We start from the raw sequence: 23,234 nt of genomic DNA, 5'->3' as shown, positions 1-23,234 counted from the left end.
GAAGGGAGGGAGGGAGGGAAGGAAGGAAGAAGAAAGAAGGGGAAGGGAACAAATCAAGTTGGAACTTCTGTCCCTAGCAACCTCCTTCCAGAAGCCAGGATGTAGCAGGATCTGGCTTTCCTCAAACTCTGGTCAGAGCCTGACATTATTAAGTGATCAAAAGTAGATACTGCCCATCCTTGAGCCTGTGTTCAAGACTCTGCAAAAGATTTATATTCCAAACATACTGGAAATGCTTGCCAATTTAAAGTAAATAATGATAGTGAAAATAATAATAATAATAATAGCTACCATTTATTGAGCACCTACTCCATTGTGTGCCAGGCACTGTGCTAGGCACTTTTCGTACAATATCTAATTTAAATCCTCACAACAACCCTGTGAGGTAGGTATTATTATCATCATTTTACATGAGAGGACTGAGGCTCAAGAGAGGTTAAACAACTCTCCTATCACACAACCAAAAGTAGTAGAGCTGGAATTCAAACCCAGACCAACCGAACTCCAAATTCCATGCTCTGGTAAATCAGAGACAAAGGGGAGAAAGGGCTAAATTCCAGAAAGACTGGAGTGGAAAAGGGTGTGATATGCTGTGTAGTAAGATATAGAAGGAATTTAAGCCCATACATTTTCTACCTGGTGGGCCCTATGTAAGTTGTAATGAAGGTTACCAGGAAAGGGACTCAAGAACACACTTGGTTGCATGTCCATGGAGATGTCCAGTGGGTAAAAAAAATGCAGAACTACAGGTTGGGGACAACTGGGGTTATATATTTGGGAATCACCAGCATATCAGCAGCAATTAAGGACATCACAACGGATGGCACATTTTGGGGGTTTATAAAAAGAGAAATGGACCAAAGATAGGATGATGGAAGCACCGACACTGAAGGCATGAACACGGTGGAGAAATTCTCAAGAGTAGAACAAGGCAGAGTCAGAGAAATACAGGAGACAGCCCTGTAGTGGTGGCTAGAAGAAGCCTGGGCCTGTGTTGGGGAACAAACCCAGAGGTTCAAGAAGGCAGGCAAGACTGAGTCATATTTCCAACACAGTACTTTGTTTACTAAAACCCCTGGAAGTACTTATTAAATTAATGAACGCTATAATGTCCCTACCTGGGCTAAGGACTTCATCTCATTTTTTTTTTTTTGGCAGTACTGGGGTTTGAACTCAGGGCTTTGTACTTGCTAAGCAGGTACTCTGCCACTTGAGCTGCCACACCTCCAGTGAACTCTGTGGCACTCCTGACACCTCATCCTGGATGACTCAGTACAATTTTAGCAGTCTTAATGAAAAAGTCAAACTTTGTTTAAGGTGGGGAAAATAGCAGGAAGTAACTGGAACTTTATCTAAAATTCCTCTTGCCCAACTTCAACTGGCCTATGGGTTCCTGTCCTTGTTCTAGGATGTCATGGTGAAACAGGGCAGGATGGGAGGGGGAGGTAAGAAGATGGCCCGTCAGTCACCCAGAGAGCCCTCAGCTGAACCCATCTTATGGGCTTTATTCAGATAGAAAGACATTGGGGATGTGCTTGAGGACTAGGAGGAAATGAAGAGGGAAGTCAGGGGACCCGCCCCACTAACTAAGAGAAGACTTGGAGAGAGGGTCCAGCCCTCTAGCCGGGGACCAGCCCTGAGGCTTTAAGTGAACTTGCATAGGCACCTGTGTGTACATAGGTGTGTGTGTGTGTGTTAAAGAGAGAGAGAAAAGGTAGATGCTGGGGGGAAGATAAGGAGAAAGACATTCCTTTGGGAAAGGGGGACCAGGGTCTCTCACACATGGGTTACTGGGGCCTTCCCCAGCAGTCTAATGACATTGAAGTGTGGGGGTGGGGGTGGACATCCATGGGAGGCCCTGAGAGGCTGCTGAAGCAGGGTTCCTGGTCTCCTCAGAGGCTGCGCCTCCTTTTGCTGAGGGCTCACAGAAAGTCAAACAGCCCGAAATTCTTGGCTGCTCCAGGCCCAGGGTAAATTGGGGGAAGAAAAGAGAAAGAAAAGAAATATTTCAGGCTCAGAGGTGAGACGAGCCTGCTAGTTAGTAGGGTTAGGATCTGGAGGAATCAGCACATAGGGCAAGCATAGGGCCAGGGGTGGAGCAGAGCGCTCCCTGGAAGTCACCGGCTGTTCAGGCATCTGAGGGGCCCCTGAGCTTCTGACTAGGGAGGAATGCAGGCAGGATAGATAGCGTGGATGGCTACTGGAGGTGACTACAGCTCTAGGGTGTAGGACTGAGGCAGCAGGCAAGTTAGGAAGAAAGGCAGATGAAATAACTATTTTTTTGGTGTCAGTAGTGTGGGACAAAAAAAGAGTTGCACGCATGCTTGAGTGGGCAGCTGAAGGGACGGTGTGCATGTAAGTCGGGCTTACACGGGTGAGCACGCCCCCGCCCCCACGGATACCACTGGGGTTAGCGCCTGCAGTGCGAGGCGGAGCAGAAGAGGGTAAGCACCAGCAAGTCCGGGGAGCCCCCCACCGCAGTTAGTGGGTGGAGGGGATGAGCTGGGCTACAGGCAGGTTAGGGGCTGCAGAGCAGATCGGTAGTGGCACCCGCCCTCACTGTGCCCAGCGAGCAGTTAGAGCACCTGGATTTAGTTCCATTTATTTCCCTTTAAGGTACCAAAGTAAAAAAAAAAAAAAAAGATGGACGGATGGAAAGAGGGCGGAGGCCGGCGGGTGGAGGGGCGGGATGCGGAGGGAGCGGGGCCCTGCTCACATCACATCCACAAAGAACTCACTGGGGTTTCCCATGGCCATGCGGAAGGACTGTCGGCTGGCGGTCAGTTCAGGGGGCACAGAGGCCAGGTCGCGGCCCGGAGGGGCTCCCGGGGGCCCCATGGCTGCGGGCGGCGGGGGCATCATCAGCACGGAGGGGCCGTAGAGCGGGGGCACTCCGGGGGGCCCGTAGCTGGCGTGCGTGTGGTGGCTGCGCAGGCTGCCGGCCAGCGAGTGGTGGCTGCGGTGGCTGTGCTCACTGGCCGCCGGCCCCGAGCGCTCGCTGGGCGCGCGCTCCCGCGGGCCCCGCAGGCTGCTGCGCGTGGTGTGGTCCGACTCGCTGCCGCTGCCCCCCGACTTGGAGTCCCCGGCCTTCGGGTCCTTCTCCTTGCGCCGGTCGCTGCCACTGCGATTGGAGCCACTGCTCCGGCTGCCTGTAGGGGCCAGGCAGGGCGGGATTGGAGGAGCCCCGGCTGGAGCCCGCTCGGCCCGCCCGCCAGCCCGCCTGCCTTGCCTCTCTTCGCCTCTCCTCCCTCCTCCGGCCCGGGCCTGGGCCTGGGCCTGCGCTTCCGCTTACCTTCGCTGTGCTGGCTGCTGGCGCTGCCCCCACCGTAGCTATAGCCCAGCTCCGGGAAGCCTGGGTGAGGGTTGTAGGGGTGTGGGGGCGGCGGGTACTGGTAAGGGAAAGCCATAGGCCACGGGGCGGCTCCAGGGTGCGGCAAAGGGGCTAGTGTGTCCTGGTCAGAGGCGCCGCTGGAGCCATCGTGGTCGTGGAGGGACAGGTTGGCCATGTCTGTGGAGGGAAGACAGAGTGAGCTGTCGGTTCTGAAGCTTGGGAACAGGGCCGGGTAGGCAGGTAGGGCGGTGGGGGGTTGTGGAATGCAAAGGAGGCGGGAGACAACATTCTGCAGAGCAGCTTGGCCGCCTCTACAGAGTGCCCCTCCAAAACCCCTGTCCAGACTGAGCCATCTTCTGCCTACTCCTCAGGCTGCAAAAAGGAGCAAAACACTTTTTAGGGGGCAGATTTGGGGGTCTGACCTCAGTGCCTGCAGTACTTTTTCATACTGGTTATTTTTGATAGGGTCTTGCTTCCCACCCAGGCTTATTTTAGGTTTCCATTCCTAGTTGGGATGACAGGTGCAAGCTACCATGCCCAGCTTCTTCCCTTGAGAGGGAGTCGACTGGACTTTTCTCTCCTGGGAGGATTTTTCTTCATCTCCCCAGTCAGCAGCCCCCTCCCTGCCATGACAGGTCTGTGCCACAGCGCCCAGCTATCGATTGAGAAGGGATTTCAGAAATTGTTTTGTTTGTGCTAGCTTGACTCATAATCCTCCTGATCTCAGCCTCTCAAGTGTCTAGGATTACAGGAGTGAGACATCCATTTCCGAGTGGGGAAAAACTCTTAATTCTACCCCTATCTCTTCTGGTTTCTCAGAGTGTGAGGTCAGGGAAGACTCAAGCAGACAACCTCTAGGTAGTGTAGGTCTCTGCTTCATGAAGCACAATCCTACAGAGACTGCACAACCCATGAGGGAGGTGTTTCTCACTTTCCCAAATGAGGGAAGTGAACTTCAGAGAATGCAAAGGAGCATCTTGAGGGCAGCCTTGAGGCACAACAGAAGCTTAGAGCTTCGTACTTTTTCCTTATCTTTCCAGATGAGATTTAAATTTGGAACTGTCAAGCTAAAAACTCCTATGTGTCTGTCACTACACAATGCTGAGGGCCAGGGAGCTTCACCCAGAACTGTGCCCTGCAGGATCAGCCACTCTAGATCTTAAACCTAATGTAAAGCAAGTTCAGAGTTAAGTTAGGCTTTGAATGCTAGAAAGCATCACTGTCCAGAGAAAAAGCTCCTTTGGGCAGAGGTGGCTGCTGGGAGTAGACTTCTGCTTCCAGCATGAGCAGTGCTGTTCTTTAGTTTTGTTGCTCTGTTTTGAAAGTTCCATCCCTGGCTAAGAAGATGGGAAGGGTTCTGCAGTCTCCCGCTGGACTGTTCTTACTTGCTTTTACTCTCTCAGTATGTAGTCTAGATTCCTTGGTACATCTCTAAGAGTCCTCTGCAGCCTGGCCATCATTGAAGAGCCTATCCTTGGGGCTCTGAGGACAACTTGGGAGTGTCTCACCAACCCCAGCATCTTGTCCTGCTGGAACATGCTTGACTCATGGACCAGGGGCAGGTCCTTATGTTTAGTCTTATTGTGACACCCATGAGCCTAGGAGGCAGGAAGAGTAAGACCTCTGAAGCCATAAGAGCTGGATCCAAGGCCTACTTTGTCTGCTTTTAGTAGGGACATTGAGCAACTGTTTCACACTAACTCCTCTGCTTCTAGAAGAAATGTGGAGTAACTATTTCACACTGATAAACTTCAGTTTCCTCACTTCAGAAAATGGATAGGAATGCATCTCTTGGGTGGCAGAGTTGTTAGGACTGAGTGAGGCTTTAAGATGCTTCTTTAGAAAGTACAAGTACTATGCCAGGCTCAGGGAGATGCCAGGTCCGACCGAAGTTGCAGTGCTGGCGAAAAGGCAAGACTGGGCTATTTCCACTACAGGACCTTAACACTTTGAGTCAGATCCCTAGCACTGCTCGATCCCCTCCAGGTTCCCTGGGATCTGCTGCACACCCGTAGACACCTCCCCATTCCCAGCCAAGAGCTAGGGCAGGAGACAGGGCAAGAAGGCGAGAGAGGCACATACTGCCGCAGAGGTCACCGAAGATGTAGTAGCACTGCTCAGAGAAGGTGATCTTGTTGACAGTGTGGCGGATGAACCCAGCCTTCAGAAGGTTGCTGGCATACTTGCGGGCCTCCCGCCGGTCAGTGAAGCCTTCCACGTTGTGGTACAGCCAGTCCACCACATCTGAGCCTGGGAATAAGGCTGCTAGTTGACTGAGAGTCCACCTAATTGGGTTCACCTGGCCTCACAGAAGCTATGAGACTGGGGCACGTTCCAACTCAAAGGAGTAGCCAAAGGGAGTTGTTGAATCCCTTCACCTTGTCCCTGCCCTCTCACTCCCCACCCGCCCTTTACCCGACAGTGGGGCCCGCTCACCGATGAAAGCATTGGGAATGGTAATCTTGAGCCACATGCGGTCTCGGACCTCCAACCCTGATTCAGGGGAAGCCATGGCTTTAACGATGGCAGCCATGTCACTGTGGATGGACAAGTGAAAGTCATCTAGGCCTGGAGATTGGAGGCAGAACATGAGGCACAAAGAGGTTTGGAATTAGATGTGTAAGACTTTACATTGCAACTCCATCACCCAATAATTATCAGACCAATGCTGGACAAATTAGTAACTTCTGAAACATTCAAGTGTTCCCTTCTGTAAAAAATGGGATTTTAATATCTATCTTACAAAGACGTGAGGAAAATAAAGGTGCTTAGCACAGTGTAGATGTGCATGTTATGACGATAAAAATGGCAGAACCTATTTCATGCTACATACTAACGATGTTCCACAGGAACCTGGTAATGTATATACTGACAGTATAAGAAACAGGCTCTCACTTCAGAAGCAAGCAATGTTTAGTGAGAACCAGAGTGCCTACTGGGGGAAGCTGTGGTGTGAGGGAGCGGGAGTGAAGATCTCCTCTCCAGCCCTCCCTGCTGCTCCAGTGAGCCCTGGTCAGTCCCTCCCATTTGGCCCTGACTGCTGGGCCCAGGCTTAGACACTCACGCTCTGTGTCAGGGATGGAGCTGGTGATGGAGGAACTGGTAGAAGTGATGGTGCTCAGGGAGGGGCTCATGCCGTAGGCAGGGAAGGTGCCCGTCATGGCTGCAGTATGGGAGACCCAGGCTGCAGGATCGATGGGCCGGATGGGCTCACCTATAGAGAGGATTAGGAGTCACGGGATGCTCACCCTGCTCACTATGGTGCCTAAGAGGAAAGTGTGGGGGTAAAAGGCGACGCAGAAGAGAGGAAGTCGGGGCTCTCACTTTAGAAGGAGCCCCACATCTACTTACTCCTGGGCAATGTGAAGCAACCCCGTGGACTTGGGTCCCAGCACTTGGCTACTGTCAGGGTGATGGGTCTGAAAACAAGTGGGCACAGGATGTACAAAGGCCAGATCACGTCTCTGACCCGACAGCTCAAAGTGCCTGCCCCATCTCCCCAGTGTCCCATGCCACCCATACCCTGGTTTGTGCACAATCTCACGAAGTACCCGAACGGCGTCGTCATTACTCATATTCTCAAAGTTGATCTCGTTTACCTGGGGAAAGGACAGGAGAGGGGTAATAGGCGAGGAGGTCTTCCTCCAGAGGGCAGGGATTCCTCCCGCTGCTGCCTAGCCATACCACTGCTCAGGCCAGGCAATGATACTACCTGTAACAGCATATCTCCTGGTTCGATGCGTCCGTCAGCAGCCACAGCCCCACCCTTCATGATGGAGCCAATGTAGATGCCTCCGTCACCACGCTCGTTGCTTTGGCCCACAATGGAGATGCCCAAGAAGTTATACTTTTCTACAGGGAGTAATTTAACACCTTGAGAGGGGCAAGGTTCCAACTCAAGTTCCCAGCCCCTATTAGCAAAGGGTGGAAAGGAATAAAGACTGATACTTACTGAACCTTTACTGTGTATAGTACACTTAAACATGCTTTTATTTAATCCCTACTGTCTGTAAGGTGGGGACGCTTACATCTCATTTTATAGAATGGACAGCTGAAGGTTAGTGAATTTAGGTGTCATTTCTAAACCAGTAAGTGGCAGAGTCCAGATTCAAGTTCAGATTTCATTTATATGCAGCTATTGGCTAAAGAGTTCCTAGGGCACAAATCAGACAGCAAGGATACGACAGCTAAATATGAGAAGGGGCAAGGTACTCAGGTGTCAGAAGTTCCTCTAGGAAGTCCTCTGAGGTGCCGTTTCCTTCTTCTATAGCTCTCTCTGCTCATCTGTCTGTTATAATCCTGATCATGAGTGATCAGTTTCGATAGCAGTCAATATTTGGAAAAGAGCTCTTTGAGGATAGGCAACATACCTTCCCTTTTCCCATTCCCCACAGTTCTGGTGATAAAACTCAAGACCTTGTACTCTATAATCGAGCTACAGCCACAGGCCCCGGAGAACATATCTGTGCTTCTCAGGACCCCTCATGCCTGTCCAGGGTCTGTCATACAGTAGGTGCTCATGAGTGTCTTTCTCCATCCAGACTCACCCATATTGAGAGTAACGGTGATGATGTTGAGAGACATGGTGGAATCTGTGATGCTGCTGAAGGACGAGGACTGGAAGAGACAGAGGTCCTGAGCAGTGCAGGTAGAGGTGGTGGGAACTCATTGCTCCCACCTGGCTCCTCCTCAGCACACCTCCCTCACCCACTAAGGTTCTACACACTGAAACAAAGGGAAGGGCTCTAAGGAAGAGCAAGCCGTGGCCCAGTCCCCACCCACCCTAGCAAACATCCAAGGCCCCATACCCGCTCAATCCGTGAGACCTTCTGCTTCCGCCGCCGCCGCTTGTGTCTCCTCATCAGGCGAGAGGCACTGCTCTGCTCTGTGGAGCTGCTGAACCTGTGGGGCCCATAGTCGTTTCCCACCAGGCTGGCCCAATCCTACCCCATAAGAGGCACAGCAGAGCCCAGATCCCCAGCACAAAGCCCACAGCCCTCCCAGAGGTGCAACATGCTCAGGATTCAGGGCTCCTGAGGGGTGCCTGACCCCACACCCACCTGCTGGTGGAATCGTCCTCATCTGAGTCAAAGAAGCTGGTGGTCTCTAGCTCACTGCTCATAAGGGTGGAGGAGCTATCATAGCCACCTGGCTCTCGCCGCCGCTCTCCCTTGGCAGTTCCATTTAGTCGGGTTGCTGTAGGGGAGGGAGGCAGCTGGGTTCACACAGGGCCCAGTGCTGGGGAGAAGGGAGGAGAGAGAGAGAGAGAGAGAGAGACAGGCCAAGCCAGAGCTTAGGAAGTAGGGCAAAGAGATGGGGAACTGATTGGAAGCTGTGGGAAGGGGTAGGGGTGGAGAGTCACACCGTGTTCTGGACCATCCCTCCTGCGTGGCCGCTCGCGCTGGGCTGACACCAAGGAGTCCGTCTCTGTGTCATTGTCCAGATTCTCTTGGCTGCCCCCACCAGCATGAGGGCTGCAGGGAAGAGAAGACTTAGGAGCAGGAGACAGCCCAGGGCTGAGCTGACACAGCTCTCTCCCTTAGGCTCTTCCCTCCCTGGGGTCACACTTACTGAAAGGATGGGGGCCGAGAATCCCCAATGCCTCCTGTGCGTTCCATAGGTGGTGGCAGCTCTGATGGGTTGTCAGCACAGAAAGGGGCTGGCTCTGGGTGGGAGCCCTCAGCGGATACCAGCTGATGGGGAGAAATGAGCAGGTATACTATAATCATAGAGGCACCAGAGAGAATGGATTTATTGGCTTCTAGTAGTAGACAAAGCCAGGAGAATGAAGCAGAAAGAAGTAAGGGAAGCGGCCCAGGTTGGGGGTCAGGTGTGACAAGCCTGGGTTGGTGGGGTGGAATGGGGCAGAGTTCACCAGGTGACAGCAGCTGTCTCTTTGGGAGACATTTTGATCTCTACCATGTGTTTCTGTCTCCTTCTCTCCCCCTTCCCACCATTCTCCCATTTTTCATTAGAAACTGAAGAATCTGAGGTGAGAAGTAGAAATGATAACAGAATTAACAATCCATTAGAACACTGCAGGTTACCAGTGTCACCTCAGCAAGGCCTGCCTCCCTCTAGCCACTATATAGAGATAAGAGTGAGGGCTCCTTACCCAAGACACCACCCGGCCATTGAAGCAGGGTAGCTTAGCATTGTCGTCTGAGATTTCCTCCTTCACCACCCTGTAAGGAAAAGGGGGCATCAGAGAACTTTCCCAGTTGTCCTTCACCTTAAATTAGGAGCAGACATAAAACTGCTAAAAGGGGAGCAAAGGAGGTAATCCAGGGACAGCTTATAGCACCATTAAAAAAGCTACCAAGTGGCCAGGAGTTTGGCCTAGTGGTAGAGTGCTTGCCTAGCATGCATGAAGACCCGGGTTCAATTCCTTGGTACCACATACATAGAAAAAAGCCAGAAGTGGTGCTGAGGCTCAAGTGGTAGAGCTCTAGCCTTGAGAAAATCCAAGGATAGGGCTCAGGCCCTGAGCTCAAGCCCAGGACTGGCAAAAAAAAAAAAAAGGGCCGGGAGTTTGGCCTAGTGGTTAAAGTGCTTGCCTAGCATGCCTGAAGACCCGGGTTCGATTCCTCGGTACCACATACATAGAAAAAAGTCGGGAGTGGTGCTGAGGCTCAAGTGGTAGAGCTCTAGCCTTGAGAAAGTCCAAGGACAGTGCTCAGGCCCTGAGCTCAAGCCCAGGACTGGCAAAAAAAAAAAAAAAAAAAAAGCCACCAAGTGCTGGTATGGACCTCAGTGGCAAAGCACTTGCCTAACAAGTGCAATGTCCTGGGTTCAATCCCCAGTACCAAAAAAGGAAAAACAAAAAAAAAAAAGAAAAAAAAACAGTTTAAAAAAAAAAAAGGGAGGGGATGGCAGTTTGGCCTGTTGGTACAGTACTTGCTTAGCATGCACAAAGATCCGGGTTCAATTCCTTGGTACCACATACATAGAACAAAGCCAGAGTGGTGCAGTGGCTCAAGGGATAGAGCTCTAGCCTTGAGAAAGCCTAAGGACAGTGCTCAGGCCCTAAGCCCAAGCCCAGGACTGCCCCCCCCCCCAAAAAAAAGCCATCAAGCCAGGCACTAATGGCTCAAGCTTATAATCCTAGTTGCTCAGGAGGCTGAGATCTGAGGATTGCGGTTCAAAGCCACGCTGGGCACAAAACTCTGTGAGACTCTTATCTCCAATTAACCACCAGAAAACCAGAAGTGGCGCTGTGGCTCAAGTAGAACACTAGCCTTGCGCTGAAGAGCTCAGGGACAGCTTCTAGGCCCAGTGTTCAAGTCCCATGACCAAAAAAAAAAAGCCACCAACACAGGCTGGGCACTGGTGACTTATCCCTGTAATCCTAGCTAATCAAGAATGTGAGATTTGAGGATCATGGCTTGAAGCCAGCCTGGGCAGGAAAGTCCACAAGATTATCTCCAATTAATCACCAGAAAACCAGAAGTAGAGTTGTGGCCCCAAGTGGTAGTGTTAGCTTTGAGCAAAACAAATTTCAGGGATAGTGCCCAGGCCCTGAGTTCAAGCCCCATGATGACAAAAAAGTGGGGGGGGGGAGAAGAGGCAAGAAGTCAAATACTAACTGACCCTGTGTAGTTCAGGTGCCTTCTGTGGCATCTTCTCAGTTATCAAGTAATTATAAAGTACAACCAATACATTACCGTCCTCCCTACCATTCCTCAGAATCTCCTGAGGGCTTTACCCAGCCCCAATATGACTTTCCTGGGCTGTACTTGCGCTTTCCCTCTGACCTCCAAACTGACAAAAGGCACACAATTATACTGCCCTTTGCTTTGTAACTAGGAATCCTAACATTGTTCTGGAAGAGGTGGACAAGGGATTTAAGGAAATAGGCAAGAAAGGCATTTACTAGAACATCTTCTACATTATGGTAATGAGCTGAGTGCTGGTGGCTCATACACAGCTATTCAGGAGTCTGAGACCTGAGAACTGAGGTTCACAATCAGCCTGTGCTGGGTGCTGGTGCTCTCCTCTGTAATCCTAGCTACCCAGGAGGCTGAGACCTGAGGATCACAGTTGAAAGCTGCCTGGGTAGAAAAAAATCCATGAGACCCTTATCTCCAATTAGCCACCAAAAAGCCAGAAGTGGTAGTGTTGCCTTAAGTGGTACAACATTAGCACTGAGCAAAAAAGCTCAGGAAAGTACCCACGTCCTGAGTTCAAGCCCCAGGACTGGTACATACGTATGTATGTACATGTATGCGTGCGCGTGCGCGCGCACACACACGCACACACACACGCACACACACACACACACACACACACACACTTATCAGTGACAACTGCCTTCATTTATTGAGCATCCACCATGGACCATGCTACACTATGCTAAGCACTTTACTTAATACAATTCAATAAACTACAGACAGATGGAGAAACTAGGTTCAACACTCAGTAATTCAACCAAACTCCTACTATTAGTAAGCAGAGCAGGCATTACAATCCTGCTCAGTCTGTATTCTTATCTTATTTCACCATCTTAAGTCCTTTGTAATTAGACTGTATCTTCTCAGCAGCCTTACTAGGAAAACAATATAATCCTCATTTCATGAATAAGGAAACCGATATTCAGTAACTTGTTAAAAGGTCATAAAGCTAGTAGATGTCAGAACTAGAATTTAGCCCAGGCTCAACTGACTCCCATATTGTTTCTACTGTGTGTCACATTCTTTCCTGTACAATGCAGAGGTAACTTGGGTCTGTGAGGAGAGTGGGTGGTGGATGGTGGTGGCAAAACACCATAGTGATACAGGGGATGCAAGCTGTGGAACTGTGGTCATAGTATGCAGTTTGGCCAGGGGTATTAGTGAGGTAAGAAGTCAGATACCAGCTGGGCACTGGTGGCTCACACCTGTAATTCTAGCTACTCAAGAGGCTGAGATCTGAGGATTGCGGTTCAAAGCCAGCTGGGGCATGAAAGTCCTGAGACTCTTATCTCCAATTAACCACCAGAAATCCAGAAGTGGTGCTGTGGCTCAAGTAGTAGCATTCTAGTGTCAAACTGAAGAGCTCAGGGACAGCACCCAAGCCCAGAGTTCAAACCCCATGACCAACACTGACTAGTGTTTGGGCCTAGGGAAAAGAATGGAAAAGTTTGAGGACTGTCAGACTGTTGAACACCCCAGGGTTACAAAGCTGGATAAGAGACTAGCACATGGGTAGAGTTCAGAGCAGAGGGAAGGCAGCAGAAGGCTGGGAAGTCTAGTCTTCTTTCATTCTTACAGCAGCTTCTACTGAGGTGGGAATGTGCTTGGCTCCTTGTGATGCTCACATTCTTGGACTCACAGCCAAGTTCCCAGGCCAAGCCAGCCCTTTTCCCTCCCATCCAGCTCTGGCTCTCCACCATTTCCAATCCCACAATGATCCTTTAAGAACACAGCCTAATGCATCTTCTCAAGCTCATAATGACAGACCACTGAGGGGCAGGAATAGAAAGAGGGACAAGAGGTGACTGGGACCAGCTGGTCTAGTATCCCTGGCTTACAGATCTGTCTGGGAGCCTGGGCTCAAAGAAAAGGGGACACATGGCAGTGGACTCTACATCCTGCCTTGAGAGGGTGTCTGCAGTAAGAAACTGCTGCTGAGTAACCTCCGCCCTTCAGCTCCCTTAGCAGGCCTCACCACACTACCTCGCACTACAGATGTTTCCTCTCTTTCTGGGGATCACTGACAGGTCACCAAGGCTCTGTGGACTCACAAGGATCAGCTGATCTTCAGCAGTCTAGGGGGACCTCAGACACGCTGTGCCTTTCTATTGTAGTGTTCAACAGCGTAGGATTCCATAGCATTCACTCTTTCTCTCATTCCAAGTGGAGTCAGACAAACAGAGGTTCAAATTCTGATTCTTCCACTTATTAGCCTTCCTATCCTAGAGAAACATCTTAGCTTTTCTTTTTCATTTTTTGGTTGTGGGGCTTGAACTCTGGGCCTGGGTGCTATCACTGAGCTCTTCACCTCAAGGCTAGCACTTTGAGCCACAGTGCCACTTCCAGTTTTCTGGTGGTTAACTAGAGATGAGTCTCAGGGACTTTTGTGCCTGAGCTGGCTTTGGACCATGATCCTCAGATCTCAGCCTCCTGAGTAGCTAGGATTACAGGCGTGAGCCATTGGTGCTGGGCCAAATCTTAGCTTTTCTAAGCCTTTGTCACATGCCTAACATAGTCTAGCCATACAACAAATGCTAGTTTCTAGCAGCTTCCAGTAGGATCCACACTCTAACTAGGAACTTAGAAATAAGTAAGTTTCTTGGGGCCAGGAGTGTGGCCTAGTGGTAGAGTGTCTGCCTGGCATACATGAACTCCTAGGTTCAATTCCTCAGTACCACATACACAGAAAAAGCCAGAAGTGGTAGAGCACTAGCCTTGAGATAGCTCAAGGACTGAGTTCAAGCCCAGGGATTGGCAAAAAGAAAAAAGAAAGAACGAGGTCAGATGCAGTGGCTCATGCCTGTGATCCTAGCTACTCAGAAGACTGAGATCCGAGGGTCGAGGTTCAAAGCCAGCCTGGGCACCAAAGTCCCTGAGACTCTAATCTCCAATTAACCACTAGAAAACTGGAAGTGGAGTTGTGGCTCCAGGGGTAGGGCAGTAGCTTTGAGCAGTTCAAAGCCAGCCTGGGCACTAAAGTAAGTCCCTGAGACTCTTATTTCAGAAAACTGGAAGTGGAGCTGTGGCACCAGGAGTAGGGCAGTAGCCTTGAGCTGAAGAGCTCAGGGACAGCACCTAGGCCCAGAGATTTTTTTAAAAAAAGAAAGGAAGAAAAAAGAAAATAAAGAAAAGAAAAGAAGCTAGTAAGTTTTTAAAAGCAAGAATCAAACAGATCTGCTGATCAATCACCAATTATTCAGTTTAAAAATTTCTGCAGAGAATCCTGGGAGTTTTAGGTTCTACCACGGCATGAGGTTTTTATGACATGTCCAGCCTGAAGACTGCCTTGCATTCATAGAGCCTACCAGAGCATGGAGGTATATTACAAGTGGTAAGGCTACAGCAGCAGATGTGTTCAGTGGCTGAGCATTACTTAGGCACTAGGGACTGACTAACAACTGTAAAGATAGAAGATAAAGTGTCTACGAGAAAGGCTCTCATAGAAAAGCTTGACCCTGAGGATGGGAGAATTTAGACCTGCAGGAAGGAATGAATATTCCAGGCAGATGGCCCAAAGGTGGGACAGTGTGTGACATGAAGAAGGAACAACACAGTGACCTAACTTGCCATGTTTCTTGTCCCACAGCTTAAGCCTAATCTAGCAGTGAGTACCTTGTTCCATCAATGATCCCTTTGAAAATGTTAGGGTAAGCCTATCCTGAGCTTATCAAATACTTCTAGAGTTGGGAAGTACTCAGAAGGTGAGCCTGGAGTAAAAAGACTGGCAGAACAGCAGCCTTCCTTCTCTGATACTTTTTCCTTCTGGTCATCAGTGGTGTCCGGCCTGGGCTCTGCCAGTGGCAGCCTAATATATTAGTTTACTAAGATTTACTGTCTTCCTTTACATGAGCATCTGTAAAAATGATGATGTAACAGTATCCTACCTATTCAACTCTCTCTGTCTCTGACTCTGTCTCTCTCTCATATGCACCCGTAGTCTCCCATAACTACTGTGATTAAGGCTTTTGATTCTGAAGCCATACTCCTGATGTTGAAGCAAGCTTTGTGCCTTACTAACTGTGTGCTTTTGAGTAAGTTACTTAAGATTTATGCTTTCTAGATGCCTCATCTGCAAAGTGAGATGCTTCCATATATATTCACAGGGAGAGTAGGAGGATTTGGTGAGTCAAGGTGTGTAAAGCATCTAGATCGCTGGAAGAGCAAGCACCATAAAAAAGGGTTGTAAATCAAGTGAAATATACTATCTATCTATTCCTCTATGAGTCCTCTGTGATAAGTTAACCCCACCGAGTCTCTTCATCTGTCCTTCTGAGGATAAAAACAACCCATGAATTTCTTCCACTACATTTTCAGTACTTTCTTCTATCCTGTTAGCACAACCAAAAGGCGCTTCTATTATCATTGTTGTATACAAGATGGCTTCAAGTGGCACATGATAAATGTTGCTTAGTGTAATATTTATTTGTGACATAGTTTAGAAAGAAACAAATAGAAAATCAGATACATAGTTGATTTCATTAGTCCAGTCAAGACAAGGGGTAGAGTAGAGTAGACTGGCAGTTGAAATCTACTCGCAGTAGATTTAAGGAAAAAAATTAAGTAAACAGTGAGCAGATTTAATGGGCCTCTTACAACTGTAGTTAGGCCTGACTCCACAGCAGCCTTGGGAGAGTGGGTGGCAGCCCATTCCTGCTTTTGGGAGGCAGGGGGAGGGAGTGGAGACTATTCTAGTCTTCAAGGCACCTGGCCCTGGCATACTGAATGCTGGGCTGGTTTTCCCCACTTCCATTTCTTGCATTATCCATCCCTTCGAAGCTTATTCTTCCCAAGTCAGGCTGATTCAGATCTTCTACTCAAGCATATCTGCCTCCAGACAGAACCAGACAATCACCACCACGAGGAGCCCTTCTCACTCGAGGCAGCAACAACAACACAGTACTCCCTACCGAATAACATGCTCTCGACCTCTATCTCTGTCTTTGTCTCTGCGCCTGGGTCTGGGAGGGCCACGTCTTAGGACAGAAGCCAGAGGATGAACACTGGGGAGAAGAAGGTCTCTCCTCACTCAGTTCTGGGGCCTTGGCTGAAAAAAGCAGTACAGGCCTCCAGCAAGGGCTGAAGAGGGCCTTTAGGCCCGGAGGGCCCAATAAGGCCTTCCTTGGCTTTCAGGACCAGCGCCCAGATACTGTGGGGCAGGCTAGTGTGGGGGCCTCCCCCTCCCCCAGTCCCCTGGGAGGGGTGTGTGTGTGTGTGTGTGTGTGAGTGTGTGTGTGTGTGTGTGTGTGTGTGTGTGTGTGTATGTGTGTGTGTATCAGCCAGTCTCCCCCTCCTAGGCCAGCTGCTACAGAATCTTCCGGCTCCAACATTCCAACCCCTCTTAAAGGGCCAGTCTCAGCTTTCAAACTCTGTCGAGGGCCCTTCAGCTGAGTTATAGGAGACCTGCCAGAGAGGGGAGGATGCAGAACACAAGAGACTCTTCCCAGCCCTCCCCGCTTAGGCTCTGAGGCCTCTCTCACGTCAGCCCCCCCCCCCCCATTCCGAGGGAACAGCAGCACCTGGGTCAGCGAGGGCTCCTCCTCGGGGTGAGGCGCTTGGCTCCCTTGACAACATCCCAACTGGCCCACAGGGAAGAGTGGAGACCGTGCAACAACCATCAGGACGGCACAGCCTGGTGTGGGGCACCCCCTACCCTCCCTCCCCCCGCCCCGAGTTCAAAGTCCCACAGCACAGCCGTAGATGCGGGATACTCCAAATATGGCTCCGTGTGGCCGAGCTGAACAGCCGGGGAAGGGAGGCTTGGTGCCAAACACCGCAGGGTCTAGGCTAAGGGCACTGGAATTAGGAGGACGAGTGTCTTTGTGGGCCAGTGGTCTCGGTGGGGGGGGCAGGGGGCTTGCCTGGCAGGCACTCCGACAGCTCCGGAGGGGTCAGACGTCCCTAAAGTGGAGGAGCCCAGCCCTCCCCGCCCCCCTCCCCCGCCCGGGTCTCCAGAGGGGCTGGGACCGAAAGCCAAGGGGGGCCGGGTGCTCTCCGGGCAGCTAGGGGGGCTAAAAGCCAGACGCGAGGAAGTCCTGGCTGGCCGCGGCGCCTGGAAGCAGAGGGGTCGAGGCTCCCTGGAGGCGGGGCGGGGGCCATCCTCACCCGAAATCGTCGTCCATAGACTTGAAGAAGAACTTATAGCTGGGGCGCTGCAGGACGCCCTTAAAGTCGGCCAAGGTGACGCGCTCGGCGGGCAGGGGCAGCTTCACCAGGTACGGCGTCTCCTGGCCGTCCAGGTGGTAGATGATCTTGGTCTCCCCCATGGCTCCGGCCCAGGGCTCCGGGGCCCGCGCGCGGCCTGGTCCGCCGGCCGGGCCGGGCCTCTCGGGTGGCGGCGGCGGCGCCGGCGCCGGCGCTCGGTGCGGCCCAGCGGCTTAGTCCTGCCCGGTGGCCGGCCGCGGCGCCAGCTCCCTTGTTCTCCGGCCGCTCCCGGGTCCCAGCGCCGCCTGCCGCCGCCGCTTCCGCTCCCCTCTCCCCCGGCTAGGCTGGCGACCGCGACTCTTCCGGTGGCCGCGGCCCTCCCGGCGCTGGGATGCCGCCGGGCCTGCTCCCCACCCCCGGCCCCGGCGCGCCCCGCCCCCGGCCCGACGCCGCCCCGCCCCGGCCCCGCCCCCGGCGCGGAGCCCCGCTGGCCTCCCGGCAGATGGCCGGGCCTGTGGCCGGGCCCGCCCGCGGGGCGGCGGCTCTCCCCTCTCAGCCGCTGCAGTTCCGGGCCCCAGAGGTGGAAGAGGAGATCTCCCCAGATGGCCTCGTTTCCGGGCCCTTCAAGACCCTGACCCTGGACCCAAGGGGGCAGCCAGGGCGGGGTGGGATGGAGATGGGGCCGGAGGAGGAGGGCGGGGGTGGCGGGGGGAGGGGGGCTGCTTTGGTCCCCTGGGGAAGGAGATGGAGCTGAAAATCTGGTAGCATCGACTGACCCTTCAGGTTCTGTTGAGAAACAGCTCCTGTCACTTAGGTTACAACGCTGAGCTCTGGGAGGGCAGCCAGGATGGAGTTCTGAGATAGATAATTTCGTTGCCCAGGTGCAAAGTAATGGCAAAAGGGCTGCGCGTGGAGGCCCACGCCTGTAATTACTGTTCTCAGGGGAGCAGGAGCATCCGGGTGGGGGTAGGAATCACGAGATTGAAGCTATCCTGGGACTCACAGTGAGGCTATCTCAAACAGAATGGATTGTGTGAAGAATGGCACGTCGGCATCTATGATTGAGACACAGTCCAGAAGCATCAGTTCCTAATAGATCCCTCCTCTTGCTTTTAATTAATAAATTCTGAGTGCCTACTTCATGCGAAAGCATAGGGCAAAAGATGGCATTTAGCAAGACAGGTAAAGTTACCCTTAAGAATATCATACAGGGGCTGGGAGTTTGGCCTAGTGGTTAAGGTGCTTGCCTAGCATGCATGAAGACCCAGGTTCGATTCCTCGGTACCACATACATAGAAAAAAGCTGGAAGTGGTGCTGAGGCTCAAGTGGTAGAGCTCTAGCCTTGAGAAAGTCCAAGGACAGTGTTCAGGCCCTGAGCTCAAGCCCAGGACTGGCAAAAAAAAAAAAAAAAAAAGAATATCATACAGGGGCTGGGACTTTGGCCTAGTGGTAGAGTGCTTGCATGAAGGCCTGGGTTCGATCCTGCGGTACCACATACATAGAAAAAAGCCAGAAGTGGTGCTAAGGCTCAAGTGGTAAAGCTCTAGCCTTGAGAAAGTCCCAGGACAGTGCTCAGACCCTGAGGTCAAGCCCAGGACTGGCAAAAAAAAAAAAAAAAGAATATCATACAGAGCCCATGCGGTGGCTCACGCCTGTAATTCTAGCTACTCAGGAGGCTGAGGTCTGAGGATCAAGGTTCAAAGCTAGCCTGGGCACTAAAGAATGTGAGACTCTTATCTCCAATTAACCACTAGAAAATGGGAAATGGTAGGGTGGTAGCCTTGAGCTAAAGAGCTCAGGGACAGCATCCAGCCCCAGAGTTTAAGCCCCATGATCCACAAAAAAGGGGGAGCGGGAGTTTGGCCTAGTGGTAGAGTGCTTGCCTAGAATGCACAAAGATCCGGGTTCAATTCCTCAGTACCACATACATAGAAAAAAAAAAAAAAAGCTGAAAGTGGTGCTGAGGCTCAAGTGGTTAGCTTTGAGAAAGTCCAAGGACAGTGCTCAGGCCCTGAGCTCAAGCCAGGACCAAAAAAAAAAAAAAAAAAAAAAAAAATCATACAGGGGCCGGGAGTTTTGCCTAGTGGTAGAGTGATTGTCTAACATTCACGAAGTCCTGGGTTTGATTCCTTGGTATCACATACACAGAAAAAGCCTAATGTGGTGCTCTGGCTCAAGTTGGCAGAAAGCTTGCCTTGAGAAAGCTCAAGGACAGTGCTCAGGCCCTGAGTTCAAGCCCCAGGACTGACAAAAATAAAAATGTCATGCAGGTAGGTTTGTAAGTAACCTCTGAATGACAAATGCTGTGAAAATAAAATGATGAGATAAGAGAAAGAAAATTCTAGGTAGTCAAAAAAGAGTTTTTCCATTTGAGCCCATAATGTAGAAGCAACTATTAGATCTAGGGAAAGGGCATCCAAGCAGAGAATATAGCCAAGTGCAAAGGCTGAAAGCAGAAATAAGCTTGCCACGTGTGGAGAACCAAGGCCACTGGAGGTTGGAGGCAGTAACACACACTTGTAAAAACCAAGCCATTCAGGAGGCATGGGTCAGGAAGATCATGGTTCAAAGTCAGCCTGGGCAAAATTACCAAGACCCTCATCCCAGCCAATAGCTGGCTATAGTGGTATGTATAGATCTGTCTGTCATTCCAGCTGTTCAAGAAGCATAAGCCGATGTGGTGGCTCACGCCTTGTAATCCTAGCTACTCAGGGGGCTGAGATCTGAGCCAGCCCAGGCACAAAAGGACCTGAGATTCTTTTTTTTTTTTTTTTTTTTTTTTGGCAAGTCCTGGGCTTGAGCTCAGGGCCTGAGCACTGTCCTTGGATTTTCTCAAGGCTAGAGCTCTACCACTTGAGCCTCAGCACCACTTCCGGCTTTTTTTCTATGTATGTGGTACCGAGGAATCGAACCCGGGTCTTCGTGCATGCCAGGCAAGCACTTTAACCACTAGGCCAAACTCCCGGCCAGGACCTGAGATTCTTATCTCCAATTAACCTCGAGAAAATGGGAAGTGGGGGCTGGGAGTTTGGCCTAGTGGTAGACTGCTTGCCTAGCATGCACGAAGACCCGGGTTCAATTCCATGGTACCGCATACTTAGAAAAAGCCAGAAGTGGTGCTGAGGCTCAAGTGGTAGAGCTCTAGCCTTGAGAAAAATCCAAGGACAGTGCTCAGGCCCTGAGCCTAAGCCCAGGACTGGCAAAAAAAAAAAAAAAAAAAAGAAAAAAAAGAAAATGGGAAGTGGGGTTTGGCTTAAGGGTAAGGTGGTAGCCTTGAGCTGAGTTCAAGCTTTATGACCCACAAAAATAAATAAATAAATAAAGGAAAAGAAAATAAAAGAAAGGAAGAAAGAAAGAAAAGAGGCATATATAGAAAGACTAAGACCCAGACTAGCCCAGGCAAAAAAACAAACTAACAAAAACCAAGCCCTCCATAAAACTCTATTTCAAAAATAACTGAGTGGGGGACTGGGAGTTTGGCCTAGTGGTAGAGTGCTTGCCTAGCATGCATGAAGACCCAGGTTCGATTCCTCAGTCCCACATACATAGAAAAAAAGCCAGAAGTGGTGCTGTGGCTCAAGTGGTAGAGTTCTGACTTTGAGAAAGCCCAAGGACAATGCTCATGCCCTAAGCTGAAGCCCAGGACTGGAAAAAAAAAATAAAAATAAAAAAAAACTGAGTGGGATTCCAGGGGCTTATATAGATTACACCTGCTACTCAGAAGGCTTCTATCTAAAGGATCTGGTTTAAATCCAGCTCAAGGAAAAAAAAAAAGCCTGCGATTTCACCTCAGGTAAAAGGAAAAGAGAAAGAAAAGATCATACTGTGTATACCTGTAAATGCCTTACATGTATTTTTACTTTATAACTTTCCTTTATCATTTTTTTTCTCAAAGAAATATGTATACATAATGAGTTCTTAGTAAATCTTTCACCAGTTTCGTTGGTGTGTGTGCCAGTCCCATGAGTTGAACTTAGGGTCTGAGTGCTGTCCCTTATAGCTCCATTTCCAGCATTTTGGTCATTAATTATAGGTAATTATAGTCTCAAGAGACATTCCTGCTTAGGCTGACTTTGAACTGCAATTCTCAAATCTCGGCCATTTGGAGTATCCAGCTAGTTATGAGCTACTAGTGCTTAGTTTCTTCCTTTCCCCTTTAGTTAAGATTTTTGTGTATATCATCTCATTTTTCTTGATGCTATGTAATATTCCATGGTATGCACGCACATATTTTTCCTTATTCATTTATCTGTATTGGGTACCCAGCTCATTACACCATTTGGTAATGAGGAACTGTGCTGTACATGTACACAATATTGCATAGAAATATCTTTTTTTTTTTTTTTTTTTTTGCCAGTCCTGGGCTTGAGCTCAGGGCCTGAGCACTGTCCTTGGACTTTCTCAAGGCTAGAGCCCTACCGCTTGAGTCTCAGCACCATTTCTGGCTTTTTTCTATGTATGTGGTAAGGAGGAATTGAACCCGGGTCTTCGTGCATGTTAGGCAAGCACTTTAGCCACTAGGCCAAACTCCCGGCCCCCATAGAAGTATCTTTTTGTGTTGATTTGCTATTCTTCAGATACATGCCCAAGAAGATTATTACAAGGTTATATGGTAGATCTACTTTTATATCTTTCTATCTTCTGTATCTTCTTCAATTTCTTTCTTCAAAGCTGGAAGAAACTCCATACTGATTTCTGTTGGGGTTGCTCTAATTTATATTCTCACCAAAGATTTATAAGAGCTTCTCTGCACCCTTCCCTGTCTTGTCAGCAGGTTCTGTTGTGTTCTTGATGATTCCTATTGTGATTGGGCTGAGATGGAATTTTAGTGTAGTTTTAAAAATTTCCTGTGAGTTAATAAAGTTGAAGTTTCTTCATTTACCTATTAGCCATTTGTATTCCTTCTTCTGAGAACTGTCCAAAATTTGCCTATTTATTGATTTAGCTATTTGTTCTTTTGATATCTATAGGTAAGTTTCTTTTGCTGTGCATAAACTTTTTAATTTGATGAAGTCCCACTTATCAATTCTTGCCCTTGTTTACAGAGCAACTGCGATCCTATTCAGAAAATAATTACTTTTGCCTATATCTGATATAGAATTTCCCCTAGGTTTTCTTGTAGTACTTTCAGACTTTAAAATTTTTATTTTATTTTTTTGCCAGTCCTGGGGCTTGAGCTCAGGGCCTGAGCACTGTCCTTGGACTTTCTCAAGGCTAGAGCTCTACCACTTGAGTCTCAGCACCACTTCCGGCTTTTTTCTATGTATGTAGTACCAAGGAATCGAACCCGGGTCTTCGTGCATGCTAGGCAAGCACTCTACCACTAGGCCAAACTCCCAGCCCAGACTTTAAATTTTTATGTTTGACATATTTAGAATTTATTTATTTATTTATTTATTTATTTATTTTGCCAGTCCTGGGCTTAAGTTCAGGGCCTGAGCACTGTCCTTGGATTTTTCTCAAGACTAGAGCTCTACCACTTGAGCCTTAGCACCACTTCTGGCTTTTTCTAAGTATGTGGTACCGAGGAATCGAACCGAGGTCTTTGTGCATGCTAGGCAAGCTCTCTACCACTAGGCCAAACTCCCGGCCCTAGAATTTATTTTTGTATAGGGTGAGAGATGGAAGTCTAATTTTAGTCTCTTGCATGTAGACTCCCAGTTTTCTCAGAACAATTTATTGAAGAAACTTTTTCTGTTTGTGGTTCCTTTTTCAAAAATTAGTTGGCTATAGCTCTGTGGCTTTATTTGTGGATTTTCCAATCTGTTCTATATGACCTTTGCATTCTCTCTCTCTCTCTCTGCCAGTCCCAGGGTTTGAACTGAGGGCCTGAGCACTGTCCTTGGGTTTCTCAAGGCTAGAACTCTATCACTTGAGCTACAGCACCATTTCCGGCTTTTTCTACATATGTGGTATGGAGGTCTTTGTGCATGCTAGGCAAGCACTCTACCACTAGGCCAAACTCCCCACCCCTGCACTGTTTTTTGAGCCAGTACCATGCTGTTTTTGTCACTATGTTTCTGTACTGTAATTTGAAATCCAGTATTGTGACACTTCCATATGAATTACTGCATTGATCTATTTCTATGAA

At 49.7% G+C, this 23,234-nt stretch overlaps 1 protein-coding gene across 1 annotated transcript; it reads right to left on the bottom strand.

Moving 5' to 3' along the window:
* Positions 1-269: 269 nt before the first annotated feature.
* Dvl3 (dishevelled segment polarity protein 3) lies at positions 270-17,543 on the bottom strand. Its single transcript, XM_090343062.1, has 16 exons — positions 17,104-17,543; positions 9,447-9,516; positions 8,903-9,024; positions 8,696-8,805; positions 8,392-8,527; positions 8,140-8,233; positions 7,879-7,948; positions 7,044-7,183; positions 6,854-6,930; positions 6,683-6,750; positions 6,396-6,545; positions 5,768-5,899; positions 5,414-5,581; positions 3,293-3,508; positions 2,739-3,149; positions 270-1,954 (listed from the first exon to the last, which is right to left on the bottom strand). Exons 1-16 carry the CDS (start codon positions 17,262-17,264, stop codon positions 1,923-1,925), a joined length of 2,157 nt encoding a protein of 718 aa, XP_090199188.1. The 5' UTR covers positions 17,265-17,543; the 3' UTR covers positions 270-1,922.
* Between the last annotated feature and the right edge of the window lie 5,691 nt (positions 17,544-23,234).

The sequence above is a fragment of the Megascapheus bottae genome, chromosome 1, assembly GCF_031878675.1.
Source record: "Megascapheus bottae isolate mThoBot1 chromosome 1, mThoBot2.hap1, whole genome shotgun sequence".
In the NCBI taxonomy this organism is placed as follows: Eukaryota; Metazoa; Chordata; class Mammalia; order Rodentia; family Geomyidae; genus Megascapheus; species Megascapheus bottae.
This window is presented reverse-complemented; position numbering and strand designations above follow the sequence as displayed.

What these genes read in the sequence shown, in the direction of transcription:
- Dvl3 (XM_090343062.1), bottom strand. Translation starts at nt 17,264, where the DNA reads ATGGGGGAGACCAAGATCATCTACCACCTGGACGGCCAGGAGACGCCG. An exon ending in CATTCCCAATGCTTTCATCG is followed by an intron (nt 5,582 to 5,767) that starts GTGAGCGGGCCC and finishes CCTTATTCCCAG; the next exon opens with GCTCAGATGTGGTGGACTGG. An exon ending in CATGGCCATGGGAAACCCCA is followed by an intron (nt 1,955 to 2,738) that starts GTGAGTTCTTTG and finishes GGCCTGGAGCAG; the next exon opens with CCAAGAATTTCGGGCTGTTT.